The following is an 18,027-nucleotide window of genomic DNA, read 5'->3' on the forward strand; positions in this document are numbered from 1 at the left end:
CTGCAGCCCACCAGGCTCCTCTGTCCATGGGATTTTCCAGGCAAGAGTACTGGAGTGGGGTGCCATCGCCTTCTCCAGGCAAGAATGCACAGAACTATCCAAAACAATCTTCACAACCCAGATACTCATGATGGTGTGATCACTCACCTAGAGTCAGACATCCTGGAATGCAAAGTCAAGAGGGCCTTAGGAAGAATCACTATGAACAAAGCTAGTGGAGGTGATAGAACACCAGCTGAGCTATTTTAAGTCCTAAAAGATGATGCTGTGAAAGCACTGCACTCAATATGCCAGCAAATTTGGAAAACTCAGCAGTGGCCACAGAACTGGAAAAGGTCAGTTTTCATTCCAATCCCAAAGAAAGGCAATGCCAAAGAATGCTCAAACTACTGCACAATTGCACTCATTTCACACGCTAGCAAAGTAATGCTCAAAATTCCACAAGCTAGGCTTCAATAGTACATGAAGTGTGAACTTCCAGATATTCACGCTGGATTTAGAAAAGGCAGAGGAACCAGAGATCAAATTGCCAACATCTGTTGGATGATAGAGAAAGTGAGAGAGTTCTAGAAAAACATCTACTTCTGCTTTATTGACTATGCTAAAGCTTTTGACTGGATCACAACAAACTGTGGAAAATTCTTAAAGAGATGGGAATATCAGATCACCTGACCTTCCTCCTGAGAAATCTGTATGCAGGTTAAGAAGCAACAGATAGAACTGGACAGGAAACAACAGACTGGTTCCAAATCAGGAAAGGAGTATCTCAAGGCTGTATATTGTCACTCTGCTTATTTAACTTATATGCAGAGTGCATAATGAGAAATGCTGGACTGGATGAAGCACAAGCTGGAATCAAGATTGCCGGGAGAAATATCAATAACCTCAGGTATGCAGATGATGCCACTCTTATGGCAGGAAGCGAAGAACTAAAGAGCCTCTTGATGAAAGTGAAAGAGGAGAGTGAAAAAGTTGGCTTAAAACTCAACATTCAAAAAAAAAAAAAAAAAAAAACCTCAACATTCAGAAAACTAAGATCATGGCCTTGGGGCCCGTCACTTAATGGCAAATAGATGGGGAAACAATGACAGACTTTATTTTTCTGGGCTCCAAAATCACTGCAGATGGTGACTGCAACCATGAAATTAAAAGATGTTTGCTCCTTGGAAGAAAAGTTATGACCATCCTAGACAGCATATTAAAAAGCAGAGACATTACTTCTTCAACAAAGGTCCATCTAGTCAAAGCTATGGTTTTTCTAGGTGTCATGTATGGATGTGAGAGTTGGACTATAAAGAAAGCTGAGTGCTTAAGAATTGATGCTTTGAACTCTGGTTTTGGAGAAGACTCTTGAGAGTCCCTTAGACACCAAGGCGATTCAACCACTCCATCCTAAAGGAAATCAGTCCTGAATACTCATTGGAAGGACTGATGCTGAAGCTGAAACTCCAATACTTTGGCCACCTGATGGGAAGAACTGACTCATTTGAAAAGACCCTGATGCTGGGAAAGCTTGAAAGCAGGAGGAGAAGGGGACGACAGAGGATGAGATGGTTGGATGGCAACATCAACTCAATGGACATGAGTTTGAGTAAACTCCAAGAGTTGGTGATGGACAGGGAAGCCTGGAGTGCTGCAGTCCATGGAGTTGCAGAGTCGGACATGACTCAGCGACTGAACCGAACTGAACTGAAATGGTATGTGTACTTCTCCAGGAGATCTGAGTCAGCTTTATCCCAAAGTACATACTGTGGTCCTTTGGACATTGACGGTTTTAATGCCGTTCATGGTCTCATTTGTCAGAGAGTGTTTATTCACTCTGCCAGTCAATACTTGAACACTGACTGTGCCATGGTCCTGGTGGCCCATTTGTGTCATGATACATCTGTTCACTACATCCTCTGCCTCAATCTGCTGTATGCACCCCTGGGGTGGGGGCAGGGGAAGAAGCCTCCTAATCATCTCCCAATATTCACTCCCTCTGCTGCCACCTTCTCATAGCTCCACCCTAAGTGTTGTAATTTGACCATGTATTTCTTCTCTGTATGCAGCCATTTTCACTTAGATGTGAGCTCCTTAAGGGAGTTCATCTCCAAATTGAGTGCATGGATGAATAAATGAATACATGGGGGAAAAAAACACTTAAGGGAAAAAAAAAAAAAAGGTTTCCTAATGGACAGGGGAACATGTTAAAGGAAGGTAGCATCATTTGTAGCCTGAGGGTGCTGGCTTTCAAAACTGATGATAGGATTTGATGCCAATCAGTCCTACACCCTAGTCTTCACCAAAGTAGGTGATTTATTTAACAGAAAAGCAAACCAAAGAGAAGGAACAGTTGTCAGTTGAGGTCTCTCCTATTTCCTTCATCATTTCTTATCTTCATGGCTTGATTGCCTTCATAGTGTCAGAAAGTTAAATATAGACATCTGTTCCTCTGGGTGTTTCCACTGAAGCCCCAGTTCTCCACCCTCTGCTCACTGTCATACATCCAGATGGGAGGAAATATGATGCCCTTAATAAATATTCAAAAGCAAGGGTCCTTGCCCTGGGGGATCTAATGTCTGATGATCTGAGGTGGAGCTGATGTAGTAATACAAGAAATAAAGTGCACACTAAATCGAATACACTTGAATCATCCTGAAACCATCATCAACCACCCCTCACCCAAGCCCTAATCCCTGGAAAAACTGTCTTCTATGAAATGGGCCCCTGGTGCCAAAAAGTTTGGAGTCTGCTGTTCTAAAGCACTTCTTTATGTGTTTATGCTTTTAATAGGGTGCATTGTGGGAGAAGATAATAAAAATTCATCCTATTGTTTAGCTGCTATGTTTAAGAATAAGCAGATAAAGCATCCTGCTCAGAATGGAAAGATAACAGCAAAGATTGCCATTACCTGGAAGTGGGTTGGTAAATAGGAATATCTGCCAAAGGCTAGTTAGAAGATGCTTACTGGCTAGATTGACAAGTGAAGAATGGCTGGACTGTTTAAATAAATAGATGGGGGACAGTCATATTAGGGAGGTGCATGACTGAATAGAGGGAATAAGGGTTAGATAAATGGAGAAGTAATGTGTGAATGAATAGGTGAGTGGTTAGCTGATGGAGAAATAAATTGGTACGTCAATGATTGATGGCGCTGAGTGGCCGGATGAAGTGAAAGACCGATAAATGTCTGTGCCAGCAGGCAAGCAGATGGATGGGTAAATGTTGTGGGATGAGCAGGAGCAGGAGGGGGTCAGGCATGGGTGGGAAGATGGTGATTAAAAGGAAGAAGTAAAAGGAGAGGGTGAGCGGGAGCACTCAAGGCATTAAGACGTCAGAACTGGAAATCTGTTTCTTCGACAAGTCATGATTTTACAATGAGTCTGAGAAAATTGGAAACTCTCCATCACTTGGTGCCCACCATGTCCTTGGTGGTTTAATTTACAAAGAACATGATCTAGTCCATCAAGTTATCTGTGTTCCATCCCCTGTGGGGAACAAAGAGTCTTGAAAGCCAGGGATTAGCCCTTGTCTGTCCAGGAAGCCATGAGAAACAAGCCTCATCATTCCAGCTTCCAGACTTGACCAGGCTTGGCAGAGATTCTGTAAAATCAAAAGAAGAATCTTCCGCCACTTCCTGCTGCATGATCACATCCTTATTGGCCACTGACCTGCACTTTATTAGGGGTCAGTCTTGAGGAATCCAACGGTTGAAAGAGACACAAAACTTTTGCAGGCAACTTTGATAGAACACACTGAGGGGGGGTAAATTTACTGATGGTGCAGCTGGGAAATAAAGACATATAAAGCAAGATGTATACAGCAAAATATCAAGTCCAAGATCACACATTTGGTCAACAGCAGAGCTTGGAAGGGTTTGTTGATACAGAAACGGCAGGTGGGAAGCTAAGTTGCAAGAAAGAGGCTAATACCCATTCCTTTGGAAGAGCTGATGGATATATGACAAGATAGGGGGAGATTTATTGAAAGAGAAAGATGTTTTAGAAAAGACAGTTGGAGGAACAGACTTGCTCTCCAGGTCTCTTCCTCATCCATTACCCTGTGGATGCTACAGTAAACCAACAGTACCTCCAAGGTACTTTTAAGAATAAATGTGTTTTGAAGGAAATCCAAAAAAGAGTATATATATATATGTATACGTATAGCTGATTCTCTTTGCTGTACAGCAGAAGCTAATACAACATTGTAAAGCAAATATACTCCAATAAAAATTAATTAAAAAAAAAGAGTAAGTGCACATCACACTCACCATATTTCCTCATACTTACTCTTGCAGGAACTGTTAAGGAGTACTCAAACTGAATGATACCTGGTCATTCATTTTCTGAAACTTCTCTTCCGATTTCATTGTAGCCTAAGCCAATAAATTAGACTTTGATGCTGCAGCTGCATTTTATATTGTTTGCATTTTGTATGATTTGTAAATGGCATAGACATAAGATACGCAATTGTAACATGAAATTGCTTATCATCATATTCTGTGTGCATGTGGGTGTATATATGCATGAAAGAGAGGGAGAGAGAGAGAGAGAGGGCACTCAGTTTTCTGATTGCATCTCCTTCCCAAAGCCTAACACATACACACACACACACACACACACACACACACAAACACGGGAAAAGCATATCCTGCTTAGATTTTCCCCATTCCTAGATACTCAATGCGGTGTCCTAATAAACAGCCCCCCAAAAGTTACAAATTACTTTGAACTTTATTGATACACTGCACAATCACAACCATCTCATGTTCATCCTGAATTAGAAAAGGTTACAACTACAATGTAACATGCACAAAATTCAGGTAGTATTTTCACCCTTAATACAATTATTGACAGAAATCAAGTTTTCATTGATTTTTGAAGGAAAAAATTAAGAAAGAAAATAGAAGGGGAGGGAAAAAAAAAAAAAAAACCTCTAGAAGGCTGACAAAGTTATATTCTTGTATCATGTGATAAAATTTTAAAGCATTTGAACACAGATCTGTTTTCAGGATAATTGTGAGAACGGGCACACCCATTATCTGACACAGCTAGGACGGCACCATTGATAATTCATAAGTTTTTTTAATCTAGAGGACTCTGAACTTGACAGATACATTTTCATACACCCACACGTTCCTCACAATTGCACTTTACATGTCACAAAAGATTCTGAATGATTAAAAATGCTCCCTTTAACTAACACAAAGGCAGCTAGGATTACTTATCATTGCTATGATTGATATCATTTTAAAGTGGCCAATAGTGTAGAATGTGGCCCCCCCCAAAAAAGAGTAGAGGGTTCATCATCTTTCTTTCCGCACTCAGCATCATGGAACAACAAAAACAACCCTGTGCTTTAAAAGGACACCGTGGAAAGAAACAAAATGGAATGTCTTTTAAAACACGGGAAATTATACTTCACTGGCTACTTGCAGGCTGAAGACAATTGTGTCTAATTGAGTCCACTCCACAGCTCTGTGGACCACCGGTGTTCTGCACCTGAAGGCTAAATTGCTTGGTTCAGCTCTATCTTCTCGCCGCCTCTTTTAATTGCATATCTATCTCTTCCTTCTTTCATTTACTTCTCTTCTCTCAAGAAATGAGGGAAATGAGACCAGCATTTTTATTTGTTGGGTGTTAGTGATCATTAGGAGTTCTCATCACATGGTGTCTTTCTGAGAACGTTGCCTTCATAGCTACACACCTGTGAAGTTTTCCTGAAATTGCTCCAACTTACTCGTCTTAAAATAAAAAGACAGGGAAGCTTGGGCGAGTAGGAGGTCAGGCAATCGGGTGTAAGTTTCTAGGAATAGGGCTCATGCAAAATGAATGTGAATGATCCTCATTTTTGGAGAAAAAGAGAAAAAAATGAATATTGCCAATGGGAAACATTCTACATCACTTCCCCTACTTCCTCTAATTCCAACGAGATTAAAAATTTTTTTTTTCAATTATTTGGGGTTTTTTGGTGGGGGGAAGGAGGGCTGGTTCCAGGTATCGCAAAGCCAGTTTTTCTCTGGTGAGGACTCAGGGTCAAATTGGGAAAGGTGACATGGCCCCATCCCTCACCCCACTCCTCCATCCTGCTGATGACATCCATACCCTACCAGGGAGGAGAAACCTTCCCTTGGCACTGGAGGTACACAGCAGTCTCCAGCCACTCCTGATGCTATGCGGTTGACGAACTCGCCTGGAGATGGACTGCCCACCTCAAGGTTCTCTACTCTTCTCCTGAGCATTTTCCCAACAGAATTAGAGCTTGATGACCCCTCCACGTAGACAGCAAGTTGCTGGATTGATTCAGGAACAGATCCTTGAACTCAACCTCGCTCTGGACTTTCCCCAAGTTCCACAGTGTACCTCCCACCCAGGTTTTGAGAACGAACAGTCCAACCTATGAAATGCATTTCTACCTTGAGGCATGGGTTTCAGAGGAAAGAGCTCTGGTCCTCTTTCTGATGCAAAAACCTCACCTTTCCTTCTGTTCAGTTGAACACAACTAAGCATAATTTCTCTGCATAAAACAGGAGCATGTTTTAACCACCACTTGCCTGGATGGCCTCCTTCCCGCAGATGAAACAAACAAACAAAAAAACTAAACGCACTTGCTTCAACTTGCAGAAGACTGTATCAGGCACTTGACACGAAACTACTGAAAAAAACAGCTTGGCCAGGACCTCAACGCTAGCACTGCACTGGCTTCCCTTTGGTGGAAATACATAGTTTGGAGAGAGGCAGGGTTTAGAGTACCTATTATACATTGTCAAGTTCCTCTCACCTGATTTCTTGATAAGCCTTATGGGTTTCCTTGTCACGTGCAGAACCCGTGAAAAGCTGCAGGTTCTCAGAGACTCGATAGTTATTTTTTTCCTCCTCTACCCCAAGCCCTACCCCACCATTGGCACCTTGAAAAAAAATCTCTCTCCAGCAGGCCTGATCCATCTGTCCTCCATATGTAAAGAGGACATGGACGTTGTCTTTAGGGCATTTGCTACTCCATATGCTCCGAGGAGGTGGGTAACAGCTCCCATCCTGTGGAGCCATTCCCACCAAAGGAACCCAGACAACACAGAATCCAGACTGTGTCTGTTGTGCAGAAGGGTTTTCTGTCCCCCTGCCCCGTTTCCTTGGGTCTTGCTTATTTCATTGTCTTTATCCCAGACAGGTGGGGAGTGACAGTAGCACCCTTTCCCTCTGGAACAGGGCTGGAGTCTGTACCTCCCAGACATGCTTCCTGGTATCTGCTGTAAGAGGCAGCATGGAGTTCTGTAGCGGCTCTGAACCCAGGCTCTTTGCGTTTGGAAGGTTCAGGGATTCTCCTGGCTGAAGAAGGATGGATGCCTTCCTTTTGATCAAGTCTCGGAGGAAAGAACATGCCCAGCTCGTCCATTTCAAGCACCCTGTTCTCCAAGACCATCTGGTCCCCACAGCGTCCACACTTCTACTCCTAAGGAGCAAGCGTGTTATCAGCAGAACACTCGATGTGACACGTTACGCGCTCATTCAGTGTCTGACACCAGCCTGGCCGCAGGTGCTCAGCATGGTGACAGGTCTGAAACACTGATGTCCAACCTTTAATTCTGACTCTGTGCCTGCTCACGATTGTCCCTGGAACTTGGAATCCACATACTGCTTTTGGCACATCATTCATGTTCTGCAAATCTGGCTCCTGGCAGCTCCCTGGGAAATGCAGATGTCTGTTTACAGCTGGCAAGTGTAATATTAATTTCACTCACACCAGCTCTAACTCTATGAAAGTGTCGAGCTTTTCATATGCCAAGACAACCCACGCACGCACGTGCACACATGCGTGTGTTTCTCCACCGTGTTCATCACGTTCATGTGTCACAACAGAGAAAAACAAAGAGGCCACATTTCAGAGGAAGAAGACCCATGAAGCGTGGTGGGAAGGGAACTCTGGAGCTGATATTTCTCATGCTTTAGATCGTGGAGCTAAAGAGTGTTCCGTTGGGCCCGGGTCTTTGATCCAGTCATTGCTGGCTCTCCTCATTCTCAGCAGGTCATTTCCTGCAGCGCAGGTCAAGGGCACAGCCCTGCAGGTTTCTGATGCCATTCTTCTGCATCCCAGTCACTCTCTCTGGCTGAGTCCTTCTTGTCCCGGGAGATAAAGCAGAAGGATAGAGTCCGCTCTTTTCTGTGTTCTGGAAAGATCTGCTCTGAACATGGAGAGCTGAGGGCATTATCCCCCAAAGTTCCTGGAGAAGCAGCCGGTATCCAAGGAAGATGCATGTTACTCTCTTCGTCTGTTTGCAGTGTTGTGTTAATCAAGAGCTTGAAAATTAAGTCAGTTTGCTCAAGTGCCCTCAGCTCAGAAGAGCTTCCAGAAACAAATACCAGAGTTGTCAACACACCCGCCGTGTAATTGGCTTCTATCGGCTCTTTACTGGATAGTTTTCAAACAGATGAAACCAAAACTGGAGCAGAAAGGGGACAACAGCAGAAGTCACCCTACTCAGATGGAAGGCTGTCTTCACATCGAAGACACGGAAGTGTGTTTTTCTTTCTGTTAAGGACAGTCTCATAGATTCCTGACATGCACTTTCTTGAAAGCCTGAGAGAAGCATGAAGATTGGCACCTTGGTCCTTTAAGTGAGAAAGATAAAACACGATGCTCATCAAGGTTTTGCCAAGGCCGATCTGCTTCCCAAGAAGCTGTTTCTGGAAACACAGTCTCTTCTGGGAAGAGTGAATGACTGATCCTTCACTTGCTACTTCGGTCCATCTGTTACCAGCACCTACTTGGGGTAGATGGACGGGCACATTCCAGACAGCCCGTGACATACTGCTTTTCTATGTTGTCAGCCCATGAGATCATTGGCTTTCACATGAGAAGCTGATGGTTAATTCTGAAGATGCCAATGTCTGCAGAAGGTAGAGGAGACATGAATCCAGGGGAACAGACATACTATGACTAGAGGTGAATACAGTGATGGAGTGACAGTGAGTAGTGGGGAACGAAATAGAAAGATGTGTTGGATAATTACATGGATAGATTGATATATAAAGGAAGTAGATTGCCAGAGAGGAAAATGGGTGGGGAGATAACTGGATGGAGTGATCAATCAGATGGTTGAGTAGATGGGTAATGGTGTAAAAAACCTAAATAATCAGCCATCTATGGATCATTTTTTAAGAACTGGATAGTATTTTTTTCAGAGAGAAATACTCTCCTCAAGATTCTTCCCCCCATTTTCGGTTACATGACTCCTCAATGTTCAGGTTTGGGTTGTATGCCTACCCCCAAACTTCGAATCCTTATAGCTGGTAGAGAAAGCAAATAGGGCAGAATGACTAGGAAGGATGGCAATGTTTCATATATTTGTAGAGAGAGAGAGAGACAGAGACAGAGAGTCAGAGAGAGACATAGGAAGAGAGAGAGAACTTCCCGAAAGAAAGGATGTGAACCCTCATGTAATTAGATCATAATAAACATGGAGAGAGGGATCTGTACATTATAGTCAGGAAAATGGTCCACAGCTTAAAAGACACAGTAATAGGACACTTGGATATAATTCTTGCTGTGCACTACATTATAAGTCAAGTTGTGTCTTCAGGGTGTTTATCACGAGGCACGTTTTTTGCCCAAATGGAACTTATGGTTTGGTGTGGGAGGGAGGTTGGTTGGTGGTGACGATGCCGGGGGGAGCAGCGGGAAGGGAAGGGAAGGGTGGAGAATGGGTTCCAGTTTTGGACACTTCACCTATGAGTGATTATCCTACATGTGGTAGAACCCTGCCCACCCCTCCCCCAAACCCCACTCGTTCAAACTAGAAAGAAAAATCAAATCAACAAAGAAAAGAGTCCAAAAAAAAAAAAAAAAAATACTGAGAAGAAGAACAGAAACAGAAAGAAGCCCAAACTGGCCCTCCGCAGTGCAGGTAAAGTCTGTGATATGGAGAAGCAGGCGTTGCTCAGAAGACCTATGGTTTCTTATCAAAACTTGATGAAGAAGTGGGCAAAGAGGGTCCCTGATAGCCAGAGGCAAGCGAGCGCTCTAGAGGCCGAGTTTACACCATCAATGACGGCTCCAGGCCCTGTGTAGGGGAAAGAGAGACAGGCTTGTTAGCATTAGCACACACCCAGAGGGCAGCTTCCTCAGCCCCTCCAAGCACTGCACAGACATGCTTCTCTGTGAACAGCCTCCACCCGGCCCCTGACCCTTCCACGTGCCCATAAACAGAGAGACTCAAAGGGGCTCCTCCCTGGGACGCCTGGACCCTGCAGCCTGCTCTCAGACACCAGGGTTAAAGCACCCACAAGGAGGTGGAGGGAAGGCAGGGTTAGACCTGCCTGCTGACAGGCCAGGGCAGGCCCTTGGAGGTGGTGTGCAGGACAGACAGGGGTGGGAGGGGAAGCAGAGGAACGGGGAGAGGAGAGTCAGGATGGAGGGGAGAGGCGAGAGGAGGGAGAGGGAGGGAGGCTTTCGTGAGACCCAGGAGTCTAGGTGTTGCTGTGGCCGACTTTTCGTCTGGCGTGACTGGGATGTTGTGGAGCAGCTGGGGAAGATGAATAACTACACCCCATCATTTTAAAGACTATGGTGGCGTTTAAGCCAGCAGTCAACCCCACATCACCAGGGGGTACCGAGAGGACCCCGCCTTCTCAGACCTAGCAGCCACCTCCCTCGAGCGTCCTTCTTTCCTCTTCCCTCTCTCTGGCCCTTTGTCACAGTTCCCCTGAATCCCTCATATTCCACATGAGATGAGAGCACGGACTGACAAATGCTGTTCCTTTCCCTTTATCTACATCCTCCTCCAGAAGACAGACTGAGTGCACTGGGGTTGTCCTCGCCCATCCTGAGGACCCAGGGCGGAAGGATAAGTGTCCTGCCCTGCCTCCATACCCTTCCATCACCTTTGCTGGGCAGCATAAGAATCTAGGGTCATAAGCAAGAGCAGTGGCCAGCGAACAGAGAGATTCCAGGGTAAGCGAAGCTACATCTTAGTCAAAGGTTTAAAAGTCCTCAAGAGGCAACCTGCAGGGCCAGTGACAAAGGGCAGGAGCAGTGGGAAGACAGGCAGGGCATCACGGCCACCTTTGGTGGTAATGTGGCTCCTTGGAAATGAACTTCACTCCCGACAAAAGGGTTGGTGGAGTCGGGTCTCCTCTGACAGCACCCAGGTCCCACAGCTTCCTGGTCAGTGCCATGGCTTGGACCCAGGCCTCGTTGGGCCGACAGTTGGTGGTGACCTTTAGCCAGGGGACATATGTGTCTCTCACTTCAGCGACCAGCATCTACCTGTTCCCACCCCAGGGTTCTCAGCAGGATACCTTCTATTTCTCCAATGCATAACACAATTCTCTTACTTACTAAGAATTCATATTTACTTGAGAGCTTGAGAGTCCTGCTCACAGTTTTATGTACTTTGGTTATAGAGTATTCACAGAACAGGACAGAGTCCAGGCCTTAGCCCATTGCTGCGGTCCCCATAACGGCTTCATGAACGTTTATATCATGGCCTGACTCTGTGGTCCCCATTAGTTGAGGTATATATCCTAAGGGATTGTACTGGCCTAGAGAATGCACTGAGTTGGAAAAGGCCCAGTTTGAAGCCCAAGTAATTCTCTATATTGTCTTCTGCAAAATATGAGCGATTGAAATTTTCAAGTGAGTTTAAAAGGAAATGGATGATGCAGAACCATATGATTCTTTAAAGAATATTTAAAATATAAAGTCTATATATGATGTGTATTAACTAGTTTTTTATATATATGTGTGCATGTGTTTCACTAATTTATTACACTGATGTCAGCTTAAGAAAGAGTTGAGTGGGCTCCATGCTAGATAGACAGGGGTCTTTACTATAGGAATCACTTTATTCCAAGTTCTACCAGCAGGCTTAGCATTTTGGGGGAACATCACACTACCAACGTAAGGTTGGATGTAGATAAAATAAACAGGAGAGGAGATGTATTAATGAAGCTAGTGCATTAAAGTGTGGGAAAGAAGAAAGAGTCATCAGGATATCAGGTGGCAATGGCAGTAAGGTGTTCATGCTGATCAGGCAGGCAAGGGTGCAGCCACTGTTCACGCCAGCCGAGTTCTCCAAGGAGTAGAACCCCAGTAGGCATCGAGCCTGCTCAGCCTGCTTGGGGGAACGGCCATAAGGCATACTAATAATATACGGTGCTCTCTGTGTGCCAAGTTGTGACTCTAAATGCCGAACCTCCATTAACCCATTTTATCTTCAGGAAACCCTATGGCATGCCCACGTTTTGGATGGGGAGCCAATGAGCTGCGTAGTTAAGCGCCCTGCCAACGGCCACACAAGACAATACACCAGAGCTGGATTGGAACTGAGTCACTCTGTCTACGGGGCTGGTGCCCTTGGTGACCACAGCTCCACCTGTTGTCTGTGGGAAATTGTCCTTTGTGCATGGTTTTCAGAGACTGTGGCATCACGCCTTAATGGCCTCTGAATCGACTCAATTTTTCCAGAAACTGGGAAGTAGTCATGCGTGTGTGTGTGCTAAGTCGCTTCAGTCGTGTCCCACTCTTTGAAACTCTATGGGCTGAAGCCTGCCAGGCTCCGTCTGTCCATGGGATTCTCCAGGCAAGAACACCGGGATGGGTTGCCATGCCTTCCTCCAGAAGTAATCATGAGACCACACCAATTCACTAAACAGCTGCAACCCACAACTTCTTCTGTCTTAAAGCATAGAAAAGTATTTGCATAACCAGGTGAGTGGTTTTAGCATACAGAAAACCTATGAGAGAGATTCCTCCCTAAGGGACAGTCCCTCTGTGGCCATGGTCCTTCCACCAGCAGAGTGAGAGAAGACTGGGAAGAGTAATCTCTGATCTCTTCTCCCTTAGCGTCTGGAGTTACAGAATGGCTGGACACTCTATATCTGGTCCCAGAAGGGACGGCTGGGTCGGGGGGCAGCCAGAAGGCCTTTTACAGTAGGTACAAGACCACCACCATGCAGCTTTCTGCATGCCAGCATGCCATCTCCTGAGAGAGTAAAAGGGCACCAAATGTTCCTAGACTAACGTTTCCCTATTTTGGCCTCATTCCCTAAGCTGCTGCAGGAAGTTTTATTCTTTAGTGAGTGTGATAAGCCCTGCACTAAAGCATCAGACAACATGGCAATTTAGAAGTGTCTATGGCCCATCAGTGTATGAGAAAGGGCCAAGCTGCTCTGGCCAAGCAGTTCACCAAACCTACTAGGTTAGAGATTAAACTAGCCTTGCTTTCTTCCTATGGGTCCTGGACACATTTGAGATTTGGCAGTTGGGACAAATGCCAGTGCAGTGAGGGGCCACAGGAAACCTTCTGGGCTTTGTTCAAAGCTGGCAGAGGAGCTCATGTGCATGTACCACATTGTAGGTTGGCGGAATGCAAGACAGAGGCCTTTAGCCTCTGGATGGATTCATTAGTGAAACTTCAAAGTAACTCTGATTCTATCAGAAATGAGGGAGTGGGGAGAATCTGGGTTGGGTATCTCCCATAGGTTTTTTTTTTTTAAATTGGAGGATAATTACTTTATAATACTGTGTTGGTTTCTGCTGTACAAAAACGTGAATCAGCCATAAGTAAACATATATCCCCTACCTCTTGAGCCTCCCTTTACCCACCATCCCGCCCCTCTAGGTCATCACAGAGCACTGGGCTGGGCTCCAGTGCTTAACAGCAACTTCCCATTAGAAATCTGTTTTACATAAGATACTGTATACGTTTCAATGCTAGTCTCAATTTGTCCCACCCTCTCTCCTGCAGGTTTTCTGTATCTGAAGGTCACTGACCTGATTATGTAAGTGCTTCTTCGTGCTTTAATACAGAAGCAGTGGTGGATGGGTGCTGTTCAGCAAATTGGCATGCCCCCCTTGATTACTTTTATGCCTCTGCCCTACCTTGGCCTCACTGCTTTGTCCCTGCAGCCCTAAACCTTTTGGGGTCAAAGTCACTGGTCCCTAGAAAAGTGCGACTAATGGCTGGGACTTGGCTTCAGACCGACTTGGGTTTAAATCCTGACTCTGGGGCGTGCCAGCTCTGTGATCTCAGAGTGCTTTCAGTTTCTTCTTGAAAACAGGGCTCATAATGCAGTTTTCAGATAAAGAAATAGAGGGGTCAGGATGCCATCTGGTAGGAAGCAGACACGTGGCCATGGGAAGGACTGCTCTCGTGGGTCCACACCCCCTCCCTTCCACTGCCGAGTTGTGGCCGTGCGTGCTAAGTTGTTTTAATCGTGTCTGAGTCTGTGACCCCAGGAACTGTAGCCCACCAGGGTCCTCTGTCCTTGGGATTCTCCAGGCAAGAATCCTGGAATGGGTTGCCATTTCCTCCTTCAGGGGATCTTCCCAACCCAGGCATTGAACCTGTGTCTCCTGAAGCTCCTGCATTGCAGGCGGGTTCTTTATCACTTAGCCACCGGGGAAGCCCCTAGTTGAGGCTAAGGTTAGCTTATTTAGTAGATCTTTTCCAAATGCATTGATGCTGAGCTGGGTTTTGGGAGGTGAGAGTGAAGACGTGAGACGGGTGACAGAGGTACTGGCTGGGAGGACCTAGGAGGTGCGGGGCGCTGAGCAGGGCGATGAGCGAGGGCCAAAGCCACATGCTGCGGCAAGTCTGAGGAGAAACAGACCCCACGCTGGCCTCAGAAGCCACGCCATCCACCCAAGAACTGGGTGCTATTGCTGCCATGTGCCAGCTTCCAAAGAGAAGGAGAGGCTCAGCCTCTGCCTGCACATAGCCTGCTGCTGCGGCTGCTGCTAAGTCACTTCAGTCATGTCCGACTCTGTGCGACCCCGTAGACGGAAGCTCACCAGGCTCCCCTGTCCCTGGGATTCTCCAGGCAAGAACACTGGAGTGGGTTGCCATTTCCTTCTCCACACAGCCTAGCCCCCTCTAGTTTTTGGTTGTTGTTAATGCGTGGTGTGTGTGTGTGTGTGTGAGATGTGGGATCTTAGTTCCCTGACCAGGGATTGAACTCATGCCCCCTGCAGTGGATCTGACAGGGAAGACTCCCTAGTCTCCATTTGGATCTACAACTCCTCTGCCTTCACCTAAATCAATAAACAAACATGTTTTAATCCCTCACAGATTCTGAGAAGAACGCCCTTTGAAACAAAGCAGCCCAATCTCCCTTTCATCTCAGGAACGCCTTGCCCTTTGGATAGTCTAAGAGGACTAAATTTAGGAGTCAGGGAGAACTGAAATTGAATTCTTGTTCTGCTATTTATTAGCAGGATAACTTTTGTTTTTAAATTTTAAAAAATGGAATATAATTGCTCGGCAATGTTGTGTTAATTTCTGCTATACAATGAAATAAACCAGCTATAAGTAATCGTATATCCCCTCCCTCCTGGACCTTCCACCCACACCCCCTTCCACCCCTTCAGGTCACCGCAGAGCACCAAATTGAGCTCGCATGTGCACGCTGTCTAGCAGGAAGTAGCACAATGACTTGGACGAGATGGTTAACATCTCTGAAGCAGTGATTTTCATGTATAAACTCTGTGGGGAGGTGCTTTTTTCATCTGCACAAGGATGCTCTGAGGATGAGTTCAAATGACGTATAAAATCACTCAGACTACGTAAAGGATGAATAACTACTGGGTTAATCAGAACTAGGGCCATAGTAGCTAGTTTCTAAAGTAGCATCTTTGGTGTGGCTCATGCTTTAAATAAAGATGCTCTGTGTACACTGGATTCTCAAAGTTAATTGCCAAGCATACTTGACTCTGGCTTAGCAAGCACGTAACTGGTCTCTCCTCACAAGACCAGAGGTGGCTCCAACCACAGGTTAAGGCTTCTCAGGGAAGGCCACTTACTCTGAGGAGGTATAATTAGAAGCCCAGCTCTATCTGGGAAATCCCCACATTCAAGAAATCCTTATTTACCCTTAACAATGACTCAGTCCAACAGAATGACTCTTATAAACATCAGACTTAATTACATATTTTTTCAGGGATAAACTAAAAGTGAGAACACATTACCATGTCCTTTCCCCTCATTTCACCCTCCTCATAGCTAAAAATGTATTGCTTCCTTCATTCCTGCTGTTGAGCACCTTTGAAAATAAACGCTTACTGCTGCTGCTGCTGCTAAGTTGCTTCAGTCGTGTCCGACTCTGTGCGACCCCATAGACGGCAGCCCAGCAGGCTCCCCCGTCCCTGGGATTCTCCAGGCAAGAAGACTGGAGTGGGTTGCCATTTCCTTCTCCAATGCAGGAAAGTGAAAAGTGAAAGTGAAGTCGCTCAGTCGTGTCCAACTCTTAGCGACCCCATGGACTGCAGCCTACCGGGTCCTCCATCCACGGGATTTTCCAGGCAAGAGTACTGGAGTGGGGTGCCATTGCCTTCTCCATAAACGCTCACACAAAGACACAAAGCCACAAAATCAACCATGAATGACATAACAATGACAACTAAATACCTCGGGGACATTTGCAGACAAAAATGAGCTAATCCTTGGTATACAGAAGAGAGAAAAAGACAGAATGATCAAGAGATAAATTCCAGAAATGATAAACATCAGAAAGGTCAATCATTCTGTCCGTGTTGTCTGCACTGGAGGTAAGGTTTTTATGGCCATGTGTGAGGCCCAGCAGTGGTAAGACAAGTAAATAAAGAAAGAGGCAAACAAACAAATGAATAAAATAAAGTTCACTTGCAGAGGCTACTTACTTTGTTGAATTAAATATACTATACCTTATAGATTTTTAAAAAGCAAATTTGGTCGAGGACTTAGCATAGAATTAACCTGCAAACCCAGTTCTCTGGAAAACAAGAGTGGCTGACCTCAAGGGCAGGCTGATCACACTCTGGAGGAACAGGGGTTGAAAATCAAAGTAACCAAACTCAGCACAAAGCTCCCAGCAAACTACATAAGCATATGGATGAGATCCTGCCCTGCAAAAGGTTTTGAAGTTTAAAAATTGAAGAGCCCAGATACATTTTTTTAAAGTAGCTTTGATATTAATTTCTTTTTTCGATATTAATTTCTCATTTAAATGCTTTCTTCTATGCAATCATCCGCTTTGTTTTTTCAGTCTCCTAACTTTATTGAGGCTTTCAATGGCTAAGTCAAAGATCTCTCTTGGTAAATGCCACATTTCTCTTGAAAATACGTGGGTTATTTTCAAATGTCTTTTGATATTGATTTCTAGCATAATTCCACAGAGATAAGAGAACAGACTCTGTATGATTTCAATACCTTTAGACCATGAAATTTTTACACCTTGTTTGATGTCCCTGGATATGTTCCAGTGTCTCCTGGTTTATAGTCTATGGGAACTTGAATAGAATTTGTATCCTACTGTTATGTGAAAATTATATAAATCTTAATTATGTTGAATTGTTTCACAGTGCTTTTCAGGTCTACTATATCCTTCTACTTCTGTGTATATTCATTAATGAATTTTCAAGAGTTTGATATTGAAACTCCAACTAACAGCCTTATTTACTTAAAAAACCGTAATATATAGTGGAACTATGTGTACTTTGTTCTGTATTCTCCAGGTCTCCTGTAAATGCATTGTCATACTTTCATATAAATTAAGAGAAAAACTGGAGGGTCCATTACAACTGAGAAAGGTACTGAAACGGCCCCCCTTTTTCTTCCTGTGATTGCAATGAAAACTGGGCACAGTTCTTCAGCAAGAAATTCGATAGCAAGGTGTGGCTGTAATCCTACTAAAATAGCAGGTGGTAGTATGGTCATCCGGAGAAGGCAATGGCACCCCACTCCAGTACTCTTGCCTGGAAAATCCCATGGACGGACGAGCCTGGTAGGCTGCAGTTCATGGGGTTGCAAAGAGTCGGACACAACTGAAGCGACTTAGCAGCAGCAGCAGCAGCAGTATGGTCATCACAATAAGAGGAAAAAAAAAAAAACCACAGGAAAGTTGAACATGGTAATAGCACAGTGAGATCAAGGAAGCATCTGAAATCTAAGAAGATACACTTTTGTTCTGAAATTTAGATGAGTTTTATAAGTATGAGTGTGAACTATGTGACCTTCCTAATGAGGAACCAAAAGGATAATGATGTTCTTGGTGATTAAAAGAGGAGCGAGGA

At 44.8% G+C, this 18,027-nt stretch overlaps 1 protein-coding gene across 2 annotated transcripts in view; it reads right to left on the bottom strand.

Moving 5' to 3' along the window:
• Positions 1-4,696: 4,696 nt before the first annotated feature.
• Positions 4,697-18,027, bottom strand: part of OPCML (opioid binding protein/cell adhesion molecule like) — a 1,054,475-nt gene continuing 1,041,144 nt past the window's right edge. For both annotated transcript variants that reach the window (XM_086384066.1, XM_086384065.1), the window contains exon 8: positions 4,697-10,039. In XM_086384066.1, coding sequence (XP_086240192.1) covers positions 9,939-10,039 — 101 coding nt within the window. In that variant the 3' untranslated portion in view covers positions 4,697-9,938. The remainder of the gene's footprint in view (positions 10,040-18,027) is intronic.

This window comes from Bos grunniens, chromosome 29 (assembly GCF_055505025.1).
Source record: "Bos grunniens cultivar Pamir isolate PY7600 chromosome 29, Bosgru_T2T1.0, whole genome shotgun sequence".
Lineage (NCBI taxonomy): Eukaryota > Metazoa > Chordata > Mammalia > Artiodactyla > Bovidae > Bos > Bos grunniens.